The sequence below is a fragment of the Epinephelus moara genome, chromosome 4, assembly GCF_006386435.1.
Source record: "Epinephelus moara isolate mb chromosome 4, YSFRI_EMoa_1.0, whole genome shotgun sequence".
Lineage (NCBI taxonomy): Eukaryota > Metazoa > Chordata > Actinopteri > Perciformes > Serranidae > Epinephelus > Epinephelus moara.
The window spans coordinates 24558311-24577066 of NC_065509.1; the positions used below are offsets into that span (position 1 = coordinate 24558311).

General features: G+C 41.9%; 1 protein-coding gene across 1 annotated transcript in view; it reads right to left on the bottom strand.

The window, feature by feature from the left end:
• Positions 1-249: 249 nt before the first annotated feature.
• Positions 250-18756, bottom strand: part of pcdh11 (protocadherin 11) — a 172099-nt gene continuing 153592 nt past the window's right edge. Inside the window, exon 7 of the mRNA XM_050043012.1 lies at positions 250-4650. Within this exon, the coding sequence (XP_049898969.1) occupies positions 4139-4650 (512 nt within the window). The 3' untranslated portion in view covers positions 250-4138. The remainder of the gene's footprint in view (positions 4651-18756) is intronic.

Consider the following 18756-nt stretch of genomic DNA (forward strand, 5'->3'; position numbering starts at 1 on the left):
AATATACACATAAATGTCACAGGCTGGAGTTGTTTCCGCAGGGGTATTAATTCCAGAAATGATGCAGGTGAAATGCCATGTCCAATTTGATGGGTCTTATATCATTATCTTGTAATTGCCATAATTGGAATACAGTGACAGTATGCTCTCGTGTTACATCTATAACTGACACGACCGCACTCTCAGAAAAACCTAATCAAACAACAATGTAAAGTGAAGGACACGCGGGATCCGTGTGTACTTTGAGGACTCAATATTTAATGGCTGAAGTAAAATTCAATGACAAGAAAAATCATTTCACCATATGGAAGGTCATTTTTTTCATAGATTTAAATGGGATATCTTACAAAGGCATGACAACACAGACTGTATAGCTTTAACTGACCAATACAGATTCGCTGGCAAGCATTGAAGCCTTCTCCCAAAGCAAAACTCAACCTGACTCACCGATGACTAATTTACAAGCATATACTTAAGTCTTATATCATATTTTGATATAGTTTTTGTACAAGATACATTTGTGTACATAAAATATCCTGGCAAGGTGCATGCCAGTACACACATATGTGCACACACACACACGCACGCTCATACATGCAAGGAGACACACACACTCTCCCCTCACAAACATACAAGATCACCTATAAACACATTCAAACACACTCTCGTCAATATTATGCATATGTATCCATTTACATTACAAGAGAGATTGTCATCTCATCACTTCTTATGTTTTCCCTTTTTCCTTTTTATCAACAAAGCGAATTCCAGTATTTAGCCTGTGGTCTTTACTGTATGTGTCTTTCCAGTGTGTAATCGTTATTACTAGTTCTCAGGGGTACTGCTATGTACAGTTTAAAATCCAGTTTACCTGACGGTATAGATATTTGTGTGTACGCGGAGGCATAAGTGGCACGCACACGTCACAAAGTTCGAATGTGTACACCGTGTAACATTTGTTTAGTTCCATAAGACAGACAAACAGGTAGAGCAGTAAACATCAATACTGACACTGAATCTAATGATGGATGCATGAATCACACAGTCAAGTGTTAGAAAACGCCTTGTGGAGGTCCAAACAGTTCATGCAAATCATGACACACCTTGACATGGTAATCGTGACACGAGTTTTTGAATAGAAAAATTCTGAAAAATAAAAAAAGCAATCAGTTGTATGTATAGTAACCTTACTTTGAGGGCAGAGGGAGTTAGAAAAATGGGACAGTGAGAGCAGAATCATGCAAAGTGAAAACCCGTGATCATCACCCTCCACTTTTTGTCAGTTTCACTGTGAAAGATGAAAACCTTTGATACAGAGGAACACCACTTACTCAGGGGAGCCCCTCCAAAATAATAAAAAAACAAATGCACATTCGTATGGTATGCTCTTTGTTGGAGACATAAATAAATAAAAACACTTCTTTTACCTCTAGAATTGCATAATTGAACAAAATAGGACCGCAGTAGACAAAAAAAGTCATGTCGGTATCAAAAGCAACATCCTACAGATGTACATTCATGCAGTTATTCTTCTACTCCCACTAGAAGTAGTCTTTCAATTAATGTAGCTGCTGCGACATTACAATACACAGGAGTTATGCAGGTAGAGTCAAACACAGTGAGGGTTACAGAAAGGTAATATTGTGCTTACTGTACACGTGTGATCAGATAAATTATTTCAAACAATCACATTTTTTTTAAAATACAGTGTGACAGTGTATTATTCCGTATTCATGTCATGGATATCTCTCCCTCTGTGATATGAGGAAGGGCACATTTTTCCCAACAGCAGCAGATCATCTCTGTACTTCTTGTAAAATGGGGATTTTTTATTTTTTTTTAAGAACTTAATTGTTATTTTTCAGCTTTATTTTTGTTGGAAAACATCCAACCAGGAATTTCTTTGCCCTACTTTTCCCCACATAATTGTAAACAGACACTGAAAGGATTTTATTTTGAGGCGGCATTTGGAGTAAAAATAAAAACAAGTGTTGGATTTGCATTTGTCAGAGTGATAAAATTCAGATTTCCAGTGACATCTTGATGTATGCTCCCTTTGATATGTGCTCCTTTTGATTAAATATGTATTGTTTCAACCGTTTGGTGATACATGACAAAGTATCAATGATGGAAAGTGATAGGGGGGGGAGAAAGAGTGGTATTAAATGAGCTGAAATTGGATTCCCAAGCTGGGGTATGTTTATACTGCAGGAGAATTTATTTAAGTTGCTTGTTTTGAATTAGATTCATTTTGGTAATTGACTGAGGTGAAATTGAATTGCCCCTTTTTCCGTGTCCTTGACACAGTGTTCCTTTAAGTGATCATTTCACTGACTCTCAGATAAATCCTCTTTATAATGATAAGAGTCCTGACCCCAACTATCAGAGAGAATAGGTGTGGCGGCTAAGAGCATGCAAACACAATTTGCCTTGCGCCTTCCCCTCGAGAATGCCACGCTGCATTATAGATTTAGGCCTGTTCCCAATTTGCAAGATGGTACAAGAAAATGAACTGCATGAATCATATACCTGATGATGTAGACACCTGGTTTGGATGTTACAGGAGAGAAAAATGGATATCAGCAAAGTCACTTATTGCTGTAGCAATAGATTATCCTGCACCCAATCTGTTACAGCAGCAAGTTAGTCTGAAGTAGTTATCATCATCAGTCCGATTTACACACACAGGCAGTGATGCAGCAGGGAGGTCCTTTCAAATGGTGCCAATGCCTACCCTTATGATAACTGCAAAAAAAACATTCACATCAATAATTCAGTAAGACTCAGGGCTCCGGAGAAATTCTTGCACCCTGGTCTATTATCCCAGTGTCAACACACACTGTTGTAAAAACTGTTAATAGAAACTTTGCAGCCAAACGGACTTGTATGACAACACACAGTAGTAATTAATAGCAAGAACAATAGGTGATATTAATGATATGATTGGAAATGAGGGAGCTTTTCAAGCTGCTATTTTCCGAGCGCTTGTCACCTTTTCATTGCCTCGGCACGTGCGGAGCAAGTTTCTGGCTAGCCAAGAGAACCATTCCAGACCTCCAAACCACAATAAGGGTCGCTACTGAGATCACACATCAAAGTAATTAGACTGAGAATTTCATAATTGGCTCCATAGCTGTTATTATGTGAGTGTTTCTGAGCAGCAAAATGTGAGAAATAGAAACAAAGGGAAGGAAACAAAGGGTACATTTCCAAAGCGCATCTGTCTGCGCCTTTCAAGGCTAAGCTGCTGAGATAATGCAAGGAGTGAACATTTTCTTAATAGAGTTGGCAGAGATGGAGCAACCACCATATGGAAAACATCTTGGGTGTGTGTGTGTGTGTATGTGCAGGAGTTTTTTTTTTGTTGTTTTTTTTTCTGTTATATTTTGTGTGCTGGTCCACGGTGAGAATGTAGGATGCAAAAGATTACCGGTGTTGTCTACCATTGGCCTAGTTATGCTTTGTAGACTTTTTTTTTATCCTTCTGCAGTCCCCTGACCAAAATAGACTTCTGAAACACGTTCAGACGAGACAAAAGAAACATCTTCTACCACCAAAGGAGTTTGTGCTGCGTGTTATACAGAGCAATACTTCACTAGAACTTAACAGAAACACCATCCACCCAGAGCTCATAATTAACATTTAGCCTGATTTAGCCCACTCAACACAAAGCACTGTATTTGCAAGTGTTTCTGCGCAAAGAAATGGTCTTTAAGGACACAGTTCCACTAAGCTGGGCCCGAAGCTTAAAGCGTACACTGCCCTTTCTTATCACTAAGCAAACATCACCGAACTGAAAGCAAAAAATTCTTCTTTTTTTTTCTGTGATGGAACTACTTTGGTATAGAACTACCTTTATGTATTATACATGGGCCTGCTGTGTTAAGACCTACATTTCCTTTCAAATGCGTAATCTGTCAGACTGATCCGAGGTGATTTTGTCTGAACAACAACATCGTGATCGAATCCATTCTCGGATGTCTTCATTAGTAAAACTGAGCTGGAGCTGGACAAAGTTATTCAAATGATGCATACCTCCACGCGTACGCATACATACTGCTCATAAAGTCACTGACAACAAGCCGTCTATGGACTGAGTCACATGTATGTCAGGGTGATGGAGATCTGTCTTTCACTCTTACAGCTGGTGCTCGTGTAAGAAAGAGCTGCTACCCCCGCCGGGCGTCTGCTGCCCGGGGGAGGAGAAGCTCGCCAGGGGGATGACCTTGACAGGGTCCTCCTTCTTACTGCAGTGTCTATCCAGGGTGTTGTAGAACTGCGGGCGGCTGATCCCTTTGTTACTGCAGTGTCTATCCAGGGTGTTGTAGAACTGCGGGCGGCTGATCCCTTTGTCCAGTTCATCTTTTTTGGGCACAGACCTGCCCAGGGTATGGCGACCATCCATGACCCCCATGCTCATCATGTTAGCTTTGGCTCCCCGGGCGCAGCTCTGCTGGAAGCCAAAGGAGGGCATTGTACCGGCGATTGCAGTGGTGATAGGGGTGGAGGTGGGGCTGTTGTTGCCAGAACCCTGGAACTGGGCCAGGGCTGGGGGCATCCAGCAGCTGTCGGAGTGGCCCAGTATCAGACACTCCTGGGTACAGGTCTCAGAGGCCTCAGCCAAGGCTTTCTGCAGGTTCACCTCGATGGCTGCGAGAACAAAAAAAAAAGAGAGAGAGAGAGAAAGAAGAAAACAACACAGTTAATCCAACAGGTCAGAGCTGGAGTGCAGCTGGAACGCGACGATGTGACGGGGGTGCCTTAAAAGCACCGGACGAACTCATGAGTCATAATGTAAACAGAAGAAAGTTGTCGCCTTATCTGTGGGTGACCCGCAAAATGTCAGGCTTTCAACGACATAAAAGTCAGTGATAAATGTTTCATTTCATCTTGTAATGAGAAAAACACCAGCAGAGCATTTAATTTCCAGTGGTATTCCCAGGACTCCGTCTGTTTACCTACAATATGCAAGGAATTCCCTGTAGCTTAATTAGAGACAGAAAAAAAAATGGTCTCGCTGTCTGTGTGTCGGATTGGCTTTATTGTGTTAAATATTTAATGAACATCTTAACAAAGCATTGTTTATTTTAATCACTGTCACCCTCGCCCTTAAACCCATCTGATCTTTCAGAATCCAAAATAAATCCGGTCAAATAAAAACTCTCAAACAGTGTGAAAAGAAATCCTTCGTTCTAGGATCATGTGAGCATCTGTAGCATATTCAGGTACGATTAATATACATGGCTAATTGTGGCAGCGTGTAGATTGCATGCACGGAAGGGAAGAAAAAAAACAAACGAGGAGGCGACTGGGCAAGGCTAAGCACTCAAACTATCTTATCTCATTATCCCGGCACTGACATCACATGTGGAATGAGTCTGGGATGAGGCCTCAGCATTGAGCCTCGGCAATAAAGCCTGTCAAGCCGGATAATTAGAATGTAAAACAGTGTGCACCAAGGCAACCAGGAGCCTGCAGTGTTATGCTTCCTAGGCCATGCAAAGGAGAAAGGGGTCCTCATTCAAACATCACATCGCTCCTCTAGGCCTCCGCTTCAAGCTGTCATGTAGAAATTATTTAGTATATTTGCATAAGTAAGGATGCTATAAATAATTAAGCGGCCTCAGACCTCAGTACGCAGGGACGACTATTTCCTTCACGCACACGAGTTCTGCATGCTCTGTGTAATTCTATTCCGCAAACATCTGCAAATCTTCTCGCCACCTTGTTTGTTGTTTTATGGCATTCAACAAAATGAATATTCTGATTACTCCACGTTAGTGATAGCAGTCCGGCCTCCCCAAAACTATCTAGATTGCTGTATAACGGCTCAATGCACTCGTTTTTTTTGTTTTTTTTCTGTATTTCCGTGCGACTGCAGATTGAATAGCACAGCGTCAACTTTAATTATGAGAGCAGTGTCTGAAAATGAATCGCCTGGTATAAATTGTGAGGATATATTTGGAGTGCCCACGTGGAGTCAAATCTGTCCTCTCCATATTGAACTGGAGCCTTGGAGCAGGAGTGTATAAATCCCCTGGGCGGTAAATGTGTCACCTTTCAGAGGGTCACTAACTTCATTAAGGCAAAAATGGATGCCGCTTTCTCATTCTCTGAGCTAGCACAATAGGGCTGAGCCAAGTCTGGGCCGTGCCCTGACTCAATCTCTCTTGGAGTGTTTTCTGCTGTTGGTAATGCCTTTTCAGGGTACTGTCATTTTTGATGAGGTAATGCTATTAGCATGAACTTCTTATTCCACATGCAGGCACCCTGACACACAAGTACATTTCCCTAACAGAAACACACACATTCAGAAGTGCATCTCTGCCAGATTTTCCTCCCTACTCGTCAACTATAAATGATCAGTGCAGCCAGAGGTGAAGCTGTCTTTAACGTGCCGTACTTTACAAATGAAAGGGAAGTCTGCGGCTCCGTGGCTTCACACAGCTTGAACTCACAGCGGTTCTGTGTCAACAGCCTTCAGTGCCTCCGAATTCTGTATGCAATATTTCACATCCTGCCTTTCCATAAAAGACATGGGCCTGTACTATTTTCTATTCCAGCGGGATAGTTTGGATAGGCGGTGGCGGGTTTGGGAGGGTGGGAGCGCGGCATGAGTGATGTCGCTGACAGCTCTGGCTGCTTTCGTCAGCTAGAGGTATGCTGCAGCCTGCTTGTGATGCCGCTGTCTTTTGTATTCAGGGGAAACAACTGTACCCCGCGGAGCTTTCGGGAGGAATCACACATCACTGACGCCACTGATCCCCTGATGCCGAGAACATTCTTTTCTACGTTCCCTTCAAGGAAATTTGAATGGCAGACAAGTGGGGATAATGGCAAACAATTGGGTGTAATAGACAGCGTGGCTTGGATCAGACCTACTGTTCTCATTTGAGATGATTCCTCTTCACTGAGCAGTGGTGATGTGGTTGAAACAAAACCGTGATACCTGTTTAGTAACTTTGCAGCCTTGACTGAGTTCACCCGCGATCACCTCGATTAACTCACTGCTGTTGATTCCAGGAATTAAGTGGCATTCAATTCATGTTTTGATTCAAGACAGCCTGCAGGCTAATTTGACTGCTCTGTCATAAGGTAATCTATTATCCATGGGCTTGTTGTGAATTTCTAGACATCCCACAGTGCCACAGTCCAAGGTTTCCTAGTTGATCTTATGGTCATATGCAAGGTCAGTACCAGTGGTAGCCTAAAGCAATCTTGTTCTGCAACATCAACACATCCTTTGGCCAGCCACAGATCGAACACCGCTGCTGCATCCACCTTCAGCTGACCTTCCATCTGAGCGGTCAAACATTACAGCTTGTATAAACATGGGACAGGTGTAAGAGAGGGAAGAGAATGCTCCATGGCTCTGCAAAGCACTCCTGGAAAATGTTTTCTTGCACTGAACAAAAATGAGAATAGAATTCGACACCTTTAACAAGACAGTTCTTTCAATAAATTGAATTTAGAGACATAACATCTGCGCAGCAATTTGAAATAAAATTTAGTGGCCCTGCAAAACTTTTTGAGATTTAAACAATCTCAAAACCCATCAGCTATCGGTCTGACAACGATTGGCCTCTGGGGGCAATACTGGGGGGTCCATTGTAGCCTGCAGATATATAGGGCAAAGACTTTCTCTTACATGCATCGGCCATTTCAGCTAATCCCTATAAAATAGATATCTGAATATTAATGATAATAAGAAGCTAATAAAAAGCTAAATCATCATCTCTGAGATTGTATTCCGGCCATTATGTTCCGCTTTGTTTGCTCTCCACAGGGACTGGGTCCGCTCCATTTTAGTGCACCGGTGCACTGCTTCACACATAATGGCGAGGGATGGTTAAATCTGTTAGCCAGTGGCAGCAACCAAGTAAATGACAGCTGACAAAACCAACAACAAGGTTAGCTTGGAGGGCAAAAGCCAAGGTAGCATTGCTGATTGAAAAAGAATCACTTGCATTGGCAGTAATGTTTACAATGTGATTTTACCAGAACCAGAACTAACTCAGATATTCATTCACCTTTTACTGCTACTGCCTGGTATGAAAGCTGCTATTCAAATTGTTGAATATTTGCACATTTGAATTGCTTGCAGTTACATCTTTGCACTACTTGATTGCTCCTATTTATTTTCATTTTGTTATCGCTTCTACTGTATACTTATCCTTTTGCACTGTCTGTACATAACTGTAGAACTGACAATAAAGCCTCTTTAATCGTGAATCTTATGTAAGCCTGAATGATGTCCATCAGTTCTGTCTCATCAGTCACGCTTCACTTGTGTTTGTATAGGCTGTATGGTATTGGTGATAGGGGTGGGCGATATGGCCCTAAAATAATATCAGGATATTTCAAGGTATTTTTGGGATATTTTCTTCACGATATGGAAAGTTAGTAAAAACAAAAATATTTTATTATTAATGAATGATATAGTTTTAAAGTTTGCCTTCAAATATTCAGTAAAACTAACAGTAGGACTCAACAACAGTAACTCAGAGTGAGATTCAGATTCTGTTACAATATTAATAGTTCAACAAAATAAAATCTACCACAAATTACACATTTAAACAGCTCCCAAATACAAATAATGTTCCCTGTGATCTATATATATAAATCAACAGGTGATTTCCTCCATTTAGCAAAATCCTAAATAACTGAGTTGTTGTTTCTTTTCCACCTGGACCTTTATGCTCTGCCATTTCTCCTCTAATCATCACGCTGTAACCTGTGACAGGCTGTTATGATACCAGCACTATCACATATTCACATATATGTAGCTTTTCTGTCAAGCCGCGAGCGTCACAGAGGTTTACATTACCAAAGGTTTACGTCAAAATTATGTGACGAAACCGACTCCTGTGCACACATGGTGAGAAAGAAGAGAGAGAGAGAGATGCTGCTGCTGCCAGAGGAGCCGCTGAATGAGTTCCCTCTGAGCAGTAAGTCACTAAAAGAGTCTGAGAAGTCCGGGGCTGTTCATAGAACATTCAGAACGCCACAGTTTATCCCACACTACTGAAGCTGCTCCTCTTCTTGGAACCACTGCAGAGTCAGGAATAATTTTGTTTTCAGCCATGCTCGTTGTTGTCGTGGGTAACAGTATGACGTCATTGTGTCAACAAGTCGAAATATCGCAAGTATCATGGTATCAATTTTTCATACAATATTAAAAATATACCGGCATTATCGTGACCAAGATAATATGGCACAAACTTAACGCCGCTGTCATGGCTAAAATTTAGCAGCAGATCCGGCAAAAATAACTGCAAAATGGTGTGCAGACTCCGCCTCCTCGGCACACCACAAGCATACACCGGCATTGTAATGGTGCGGAGCCAGTGTTTTCCTACCATTCAAACATGATTGGTCAATACTACTCCGACTATGAACAGAAACCAGAACGCTTCAGATATCAAAATCATGTACTGTTGCTCTGCAGATTCAGATATCTGTTTATAGAGATGAAGATTTATATTACTTAAGTACTTCTACAACTATAGTTTGTGTTGTGTTTTAAGCAGGAGGAAAACAACATTCCCCAATCTAATGCAGCCCCATACACCATCACAGACACAAGCCTACTAAAAGCTGAATAAAAGCCCCTCTGTGCATCCACTGTATTAGGCTGCACTGTACTGTATATATGTTCGACTTATTGTGCCCGGCCTCTGCTCAAACACATGCCGCAATATTCCAACCAAGTGGCGTGGAGGTGATTCAGCGACGATAATAATGTCCCTTTAAGTGCAGCTCTGATACCGAACCATCCCTGAAAACAAATTCATATACTAATTTAAAACAATTAACTGCCATGCATGGCACACCAGCGTCTCCATTACAGTCCTCTATAACAGAGGGGAATGTATGTTTATCCTGGATGCATTTGTTGTCCCTGTTTTGAATATTACTGGAATAATAAGCAGTAATTCAAATATTCAGGCCCATGCCACTGCATGCTAATGACGAGGTTACTGTACACAGTTGGTAATATGAAGATAATTAGTTATAGTTTGGCATCAGGGTAATGTAATGATTTGATTTAGCCATGATAAACAGTGCAAGGCTCAATCCCACGAGGTTGCACGAGTGCTACCTTACCGAGCAGATGTCTGGAACGCAGCCATTCTGTTTGCATTATAATTTACCTTTTTATTATATTGGTATGCTTTCAATCTTACTTATTTTTTCCTTTAATGGCCATGAAATCCACTTACACAACTACAAGTTCTGACAGGCAGACACACACACACACACACACGCACACAAAGCCAGGATGCATATTAGCTGGCTTTTCTGTACAATGGCATGAGATATTTAACATGACAGTTGATGATATTTACTGACAGAGCTAGTTACATCTTGATGAGCTTCACATTAAGGTCTGCACACATATCACGATTCAACTTATTATTTCAGCATGCACAAACTCATTATTGCTAATTAAAAGGATAATTGCATGCATCTAGGACATTAAATTCCTCAAACAGCCATCAGGAAGGTGGACTAGGCCTCTGACTCATTCTGCGGTGTTAATTGGTGCGGTCTTTTCATTCTTTTAGCCTGAAACTTACACTCGTCAAGCTCATGTACTGTCGAACGCTTTATCCTACATGAAAGCATGCATGGTCACAGCCTTGTTCTTATTCTATTGGTTTGTTTTGCCACTTGTGTGCTGTATTATGAATTAAAGGGTTCCACATATAGCTCAGGACTGCAGTAAGGTCCTCACTGCTGAAATCTTTTTATTTTGTTTCTACCAGTGATCTATTGGACTGAATGTTTTTTTTCCATTTTATTGTCTCAGGTTTTGATACATGGGCTGTCACTATGCAATGCAACATAGTTGTTTTCTTTCAACATTCACTGCGAAGACCGAGAAAGCTCAAAAGTGTTTCTTTTTCCTAGTCACACAACATTCACAAAAGTGCAAAAGTTCACACGTATTCCAGAATGTAACTATGCCAAGAAAATAAACCTTTCAGCACCCAGAGCATCATAAACCACAGCTCTGCCCCTCTCAGTGTCAATTAAAACCGGTTTAATGGTGCCAGAAGAGAAAAGAAAAATGCAAAGAGGCTTATTTTCAGCTGTGTTAGATATTTAAATGGACAACTTGTCTTTCATCGAGAGTAAAAGAACCTTCCTGGACTACTACGAGTACAACAGCTATCACAAGTGCGAAAATATTATCATTATCATATTATATCTTCTTGTGTAAAAGGGGATGAGAGTGAGAGAAAGAGGAGGCACGGAGGGTGCGTGTGCACGTGTCTGGCGTCTGGGGGGAGACCGAACGACAACAAGAACATGTTCGATTCTTTTCAAACAAATAGAATCTCAGTAGAAATAATTGGGTTTGTAATTACCAAGACTTTATCACTTCGCTCGGCCTTATACCCACTCCAAATGTACAATCTGGATAAGCAAATGGATGGTCATTAATAATAATAGCGCTATTAAAACCCCTTGGTGTTGCGCTGAAAAGAGAGATGCCATTACTTTCATCACAGCTCTGGCAATCATCATTTGAAGGAGAGACTAATGTCTTACTTTCACAGAATTACAAATACAGACAGCCCACTTAAACTGGAGATTCTATTCAAGATATCGTAAAGCTCCCATGAATCTGCTTTCTGACGGAATGAAAACTGTATGAAATACTCAAAGTCCTCAATATACATTATATTAACTATGAAATAAGAATATACAGACTCAAAGACAAGGTCTGTGACTTCTCCGGAAAGAGCTGTCTCTATGGCAATGAGTCTGAGAATTAACTTTCCTTTGCACGTCAGACTCAAATGCTATTTGGTTTTCTTTACTTTTATCAGGAGAAGGTACAGTATAATCCCTGGTGAAGGCAATAAGAGCTGTCATTGTCACTGCTGACAAGGGCGTGGAGAAGGAAGTAAATATTCCATTGTAGCAATAAAACTTGGCGTGCTCTTTGGAAGGCAGATATCAGCTGTGCCGCAGAGGTCAGTGGTGCCTTGTAGGAGGCTGACATGTATTAAGATCTATAAGGAGACGTGCTGGGGTAAGACAGCTACTGTAGAGTTTTATTAACACGGTTTTATTATGAAACGTGGAATGAAACAATAGGAATATCTCAATACAGCCTGTCTTCATCTAATAACCATTCTCATCAGCTATCACATGCTCTAACAACTGCATGCTGCTGAATGATAATGAGATACGAATGATGGTGGATTTTGTCCACTGGAACATAAATTTCAGAACAACTCTGTGCAGCGGTGATACAAAGTGAGATATAAGAAATGGCCATTGCTCCTCCTTTTATTTATTTTTTTCTTCCTTTTTGAGACAAATAGCGCCACATGCAATGAATGGCCTTTTTTTAAAGGAGACAATGTGACGCAGATAAGAGGGGAGCGAGGTTGTCCATATATACTCTAGACTAATTACTTTTGATGCATTTACTGAGACGCCGCTGAACACGGCGAGTCTCCGAGCCACATACGTATTTATCAGCACTTGTGGGACCTATACAGTTCCTTGCCTGTAATCCATCTAGCCTTGTCTTCTCTCGACCCCTTTTGCTTTCCCAGTGTTTGACCCATTGTAACTGAAAGTAATTGCAGGCAGAAAACAACATCTAATGATTACTTTATCTGGGAGTCTGAGAGAGAGTGAAAAGTCACAGACAGGTACTTTCAACAAAAGGAGGAGGCCTTTTTGTTCCCGACACACAATTTCAGACAACAAAGAATATTATTGACTTGGCTGAGATTAGAACACCAAAACAAATAACAAAGCACAGGGAGAGGACAAAGTGCACAAAGAGAGAAAGGATCTCTTGAACAACCCGGTGCCAAGCACTTGCTTCTTTCTTTTTGTTACGATTGATTAAAAGTATGTTGTAGGCTGAAGCACCCATTTCGTCACGGAGAATATACAACAGCAGCACAATGTATAGACTTAATTTAATGTTAATCCCTTCATCTTGGAGTCACCTTTATTGTCAGTAAGATAGAAAAAGAAATTTTCATATCGCCTCAGCAGAAAATGTTTACCAAAAAAACCCAAAGCCCGACACCAACAACAACAATTGTGTGATTTCCATCAACAGAGAGCACAGTTGGGAAGGTAGAACACTGAAACAGCTTTCTTCTTGACACTTGACTTTTCGTGTGCGACATTGGTTGATTACATCTCCTTCATTATGTCTGGACTACTATCGGGGCCTCCCCACCCGAGGACAAGATGCCGGTGTCACCATCAACACAATCAGGCCTGGCCAAATACGCAGCGTGGGCCAGATAGATGAGAGGTGCAAACACCATAACAATCTGCAATCAGCGCTCATCACCACAATGACACACAGAGGAGGAGGCGCAGAGTTGCTATGGGGGGTAGGAACACAAGACATGCTCATGTAGATGCACACACACACACACGAGCCCGCACACACACACACACACACACATCCACCAGTGCTCCCTCTCTGTTTAAAATCTCACACAAGAGCAGCCATTCATTCTCTTCTTTGTGAGTCTGCACTTGTGCAAACGCTGGACGATGCCGTGGATATACAGTAGGTGCGCCGTCACCGACAAGGAAGCAATACATAAATGCATATTTATAAGATTAAAAATGTGAATCCACCTTAAAATTCATTGCACATGGATGAATGTCTGAAAATTTCCATACTGTGTAGATAATGTGAGGTCTGGGGAATGGAAATAAAGAGCGCAGAATAAAAAAGGAAGTGAACTTTTTTTTTTCTTGTGAGGGATTAGGAAAGAAAGGAAAATAGGCTGATTAAGTGGGACCTGACAAAGCTGTTTGATATTTGCAAGAAGATTGAATTGTTCCCGCGGGAATACTATCTAAACAATCATGATTTTTTAGGAAATGACTTTGATCTAAAAATGTAAATGTCACTTATGACACTCTTAGCTGTCCTTTTAAAATCAAATTAAAAGCTGATTTGAAGCACAAGCAGGTCCTCCAAGAAGAGGAGGAGGAGGAGGAGGAGGCGGAGGAGGAGGAGGAGGAGGAGGAGGAAAAAAAACCTGTTGCGTTCGGAACCGCCGCGACAACTGGATGTTTTCCGATAATAGCTAATAAAAACGAGGCCTTTGCTTGGCTTGATGGAGGAGAGACTAGAGAGACAAACTGTACGGCAGCCGCCACCGCGCTACATCCTGTGTCATGTAACAAGCAAATTCATCACACTGACCCATTGCCCCCAATTATTATGGAAAACAAGAATGAATCAAATTAACATTGAAGAAGCTCTCGGATCTGGCAGGCTGTCTGTATAGCCGATGGATTCAGCAGGAGGAGAGGAGAGGGTAATAAACAAGGTGCCACTGCATATGCTATATATCTTGCAGTCATTGATGATTAGCTCTGTTTTCCCTTAGCCATACATTACTGTTATTGCCTCCGTGGCTGGGCAGATAGGAAGTGGATACAAAGGCATCGTGAAGCCCATCTTTCAACGGATAACTGGCAGGCTGAAAACCACTCAGCACCAGCGGCGGCAAGATTTCAGTGCATGAGTGATCTGGGCATGGTGGAAATTGCAATCTCTTATATGACAGAGCTGAGAGGAGAACCTGCTGTACAGTTTTTGTTGTGTTTTTTCCACACTGTGTGTTTATTGTACAGTGAAGTGAAATCATTCGATGTAGTCACAAAAAAAAGGAGTCTCTCTCTTCAGATGTCAACAGCTCAAGTCCCCGTGTTTTGTCCTGCGAGGCAATCCTGAAAAATGTGTAATCTATATGAGGTGTCAGTGTCAGCGGCAGACACTCCTGTTTTTCCCCTTTTTCTGTTTCCCTCTCTTCCCCCCCAATCTTCAAAATATTATGAGGCCAGCTTAGGCATGAATGCAGCCTGTATACGGTATTAGTCACAGTCATTAGTGGTGTGCAAACTTATATTTGCAATATCAGTGTGTAGTGTAGCATGGTAAAGGTTTTAACATGAGAAGCAGCCTCTCTCCAGATCCCCCTGTGCATGTACACTTTAAAGGTTTTCCTTTTCCGGAGCGCCACAGACCCTCCTCCGGGGACAACTATTAATTTTTCACCGAAACCTCCCCTGAATAATGAATTCTGTCCTATTTATACGCTGTGATAAGTCCACTGAATGTCTAAAAAGGGGTTATCATGAAAAGGGTAAGGCTTTCAGAGAAAGACCTGTTCCTGCTTAACATGTTTAATTCATCCGCATCGCCATGTTCTTGAAAGCAGCAGAAAAGTCATATAATGTATCACTGGCAAACATGAAAGCGGACCCAAGCGGCACATTCAATAAATCACAGCTTTACTTTTACTGTTTTGATGTTGACTGTCACAATCCTCCACCCAAACACCAGCTGTTGAAAGTTCAGATATATGCCTTTTACTCCTCCAGGCCCTGCTGACAGATATGCTCTCACTAAAATCACAGAGGTACTCAGTGGCTTGTGTTAATGTTTCTGTCACTACGCACTTTATTTGGGGTGTGTTGAGTGCAGGCATTGTCAGCTAACATTCCCAACAGCAAGAGTGACAGATACAGATAGACACACGGGGGGGAAGAGAGACAGTGTGCGAATGACAGCTGCTGGAACATAATCAAAAAAGGCGTTGAGTTTCGCCTATAAATAATGCAGTAAAACACAACATAGTTTAAAATCCGAGAGGGAAAAAAATTGGATTTATTAACTCTTTTTTTCGTACTTAAAAAATATGTCGATGCTTAAAATAACTGTTGCTGTAGTGGCTTCAATTTACGCCAGGATGGAAGGAGCCTCATTTTGCTGCTGTTTGTATCAGCACTCTAAGTGAAGCAAACCATTCATTACAGTTTCACTCTCAGACCAAATAACCATAAGGCTGTCTCATCATAAAAGCACTTCCCCTTACATAAACACAATTAATTGACGTTGCAGCCGGTTGTGTCACACAACGCTACTGACCCAAATTAACTGCACATAATAAAGACGCGTGGTGATCTTATTCAATCCTATAACTCAAGCATTTTTAAATTTCATAAGTACAAATGCAATTATAACTGTGATTAGGATTTAGTCAGTAGTCAGTTTAGTTCTACTTATATACTGCGAAATCTCATGCAAGGCACTGTGCGTACTTTTTTGTCAATGATTTATCATCCTATCTTAAGAATAAAGTTGTGACAAAAGCAGCAGACTGTGTCTTTGGGTTATTTACTGATGAATGTGCCTGAGATGCATTTTGGTTGTGTCTACTCTCTATGAAGCACTGCATTGCAATACATATGGATGCCGATGACTGGTGCACGTGTCATGGGCCAGAGGTCAGTGTATGATAAACATTTCTGGTGCTCAGTTGTGATGCAAGCAATATTGAGTTACTTATCTTGTGTGTTAGCAGCCAAAGTAGTTAGAAATGAGCAAAACCAAAACTGGGGAAAGCGAACAAGTGGTAGTGCGGTGGTTTGGGGGCGGCAGTAGCTCAGTCCATAGGGACCTGGGTTGGGAACCGGAGGGTCACCTGCTCAAGTCCCCGTCCGGACCAAAATATGGAGCGTGGACTGGTAGCTGGAGAGGTGCCAGTTCTGCCGAGGTGCCCTTGAGCAAGGCACCAAACCCCCCAACCACTCGGAGCACCTGTCATGGGCAGCCACTGTAATAAAATATATAAAATTTAAAAAAAAAAAAGAAAAATTAACATTGTTACCTCACAGCAAGGGGGTTCCTGGTTCGAACCCAGGGTGGGGGGTTAGAACCCGGTGCCTGTGTGGAGTTTGCATGTTCTCCCCATGTCAGCGTGGGTTTTCTGTGGGTGCTCCGGCTTCCTCCCACAAATTAACTGGTGACTTTAAATTGTCCGTAGGTGTGAATGGGTCTATGTGTCAGCCCTGTGGTAGTCTGGCGACCTGTCCAGGGTGTACCCGGCCTGTCTCCCAATGTCAGCTAGGATAGGCTCCAGCCCCCCAACGACCCCCAACAGGATAAGCGGTTACGAAAAATGAATGAATGAATGAATGAATGAATGAATGAATGAACAAGCCCCAACAGCGAAGAATATGCAGAGAGCAACAGTACGAGCACCAAGTCTGCTAACATCACTGCTGCTAGCATTAACGGTACAACAGACAGAGGCTAGCAGCCAGCTACATGTCCAGGATCTGCCCGCTTTGCAAAGCGATGAGCCCCGGGATCATCATGATATTGGAATTGATGTGGAGTCCGTTCTGCAGGAGTTTGATGCAACAGGAAGACGCTGAATGAACTTCAAATAGGTGGGAATACTACTTGATTTTCTCATCTGTCCTTTTTACTGTTTATTGTAGCAGCTTGGTTTGGGCTTTGTGTTACATATTGTTGCTGTATGTTTGTTATACCTAACTGCTGATGGTGTTGTGTTGCTGCTGCAAAATGAGGGAGTCTGTTGTCTGCTAAATACCTATACGTTTCTCTGGACTATATTCAGTATATTGTATTTTATTCTATTATTTTGCTGGCTGTTGTTGTCAGGTCTGTTGGCCTGTCGTACGTCCATGCATTGGAACCTATGTCTTAAAGGTACCCCACAAGTGGGCGGGCAGTTCCTGTGTGCCACTGGTAGGGGGGGGTCGCAATATATCACCTGCCAACATGAATTTTGAGTGTAATTTATTTGCCGAAAAAGAGACAAAACACATTAAACAAAATTAAACAATGGCAATAATATATTTTTCCTCAAAATTTATATAGATATCACGAAAATGGAGCTATCCTGAACCCTTTTGGCTTTGAAAATCTGATATTGTGCCAGCCCTTATACATAGTATTGAATTACCGGTTATTATGAAAGAACTGGCCATACCTACTTCCTAAAAATAATGACTTTTATCCCTGTTAATTATATATTTGTCTAATTTCACTGTCATTTTTTTAGATTTGATCTAAATATATTGTTCACAAGGCATTTTGGCTTGAAATCCTCCTTTCCCGTCTTCAGCACTGCTTTCATTTCCTGGGTGGCGAGTCAAATGGCTCCTCTTTTGGCTGCTAAACAGTCTCAACTTGAAAAAAAAGAAGAAATTATAATAAAATAAAAGGGCAAAAGCAGAAAGTAGGTTCGCTGATTGTGTTCTGTCTGTGATGATGAAGAGAATGCTCCAGTGGTTACAACAGTCCACAGAGGAAGAGATGGTGAAAATAGCCATGCAACTGCTTTCCTCAGGAGACTGCCAGCAACCCATTGACCTCAATGTCTTTTATGCTGTTTAGCCTAGAGCGCTAACTATCAGATATTAACACCCCACGTCTTTGATTTTGTGTGCCTGTCAGGCCCTGAGGACACTTGTATATATTGTTTGTCCCCGGGTGCCATCCTCTTTATGTCAGTTGTTTCATCCTCCTCTAACACGACAAACACCCACAAAGAGGCAAGGGTATGTCACATTTCCTCTGCCTGGCATCCACTATCGACTCTAATGTTGACGTGTCTTCGCCGAGCGCGGGGATAGCGTGGTTAGGCAGGAAGTTCACAAATGAAAAAAGCCCTGAATGTCACTGACATGTCCGGGGTGTTTGTAGAATTGTGGGAGAAAATTGCCACAGCTCCCTGGCTCATTACCACCACCGCCGCCGCCACCACCACCACTCTTACGATGACATCACTGTAGCCAATTTCATCCTGCAGTTTATTTCAAGCTACTGTGCCTGTATGTGCGTGTGCTCGCCTGTGTGAGTGTGTGACGGAGAGAAACAGGCTCGCCCTCTATGTAATTCAGTGTGTGAAGGCACCAATACCCATCTCT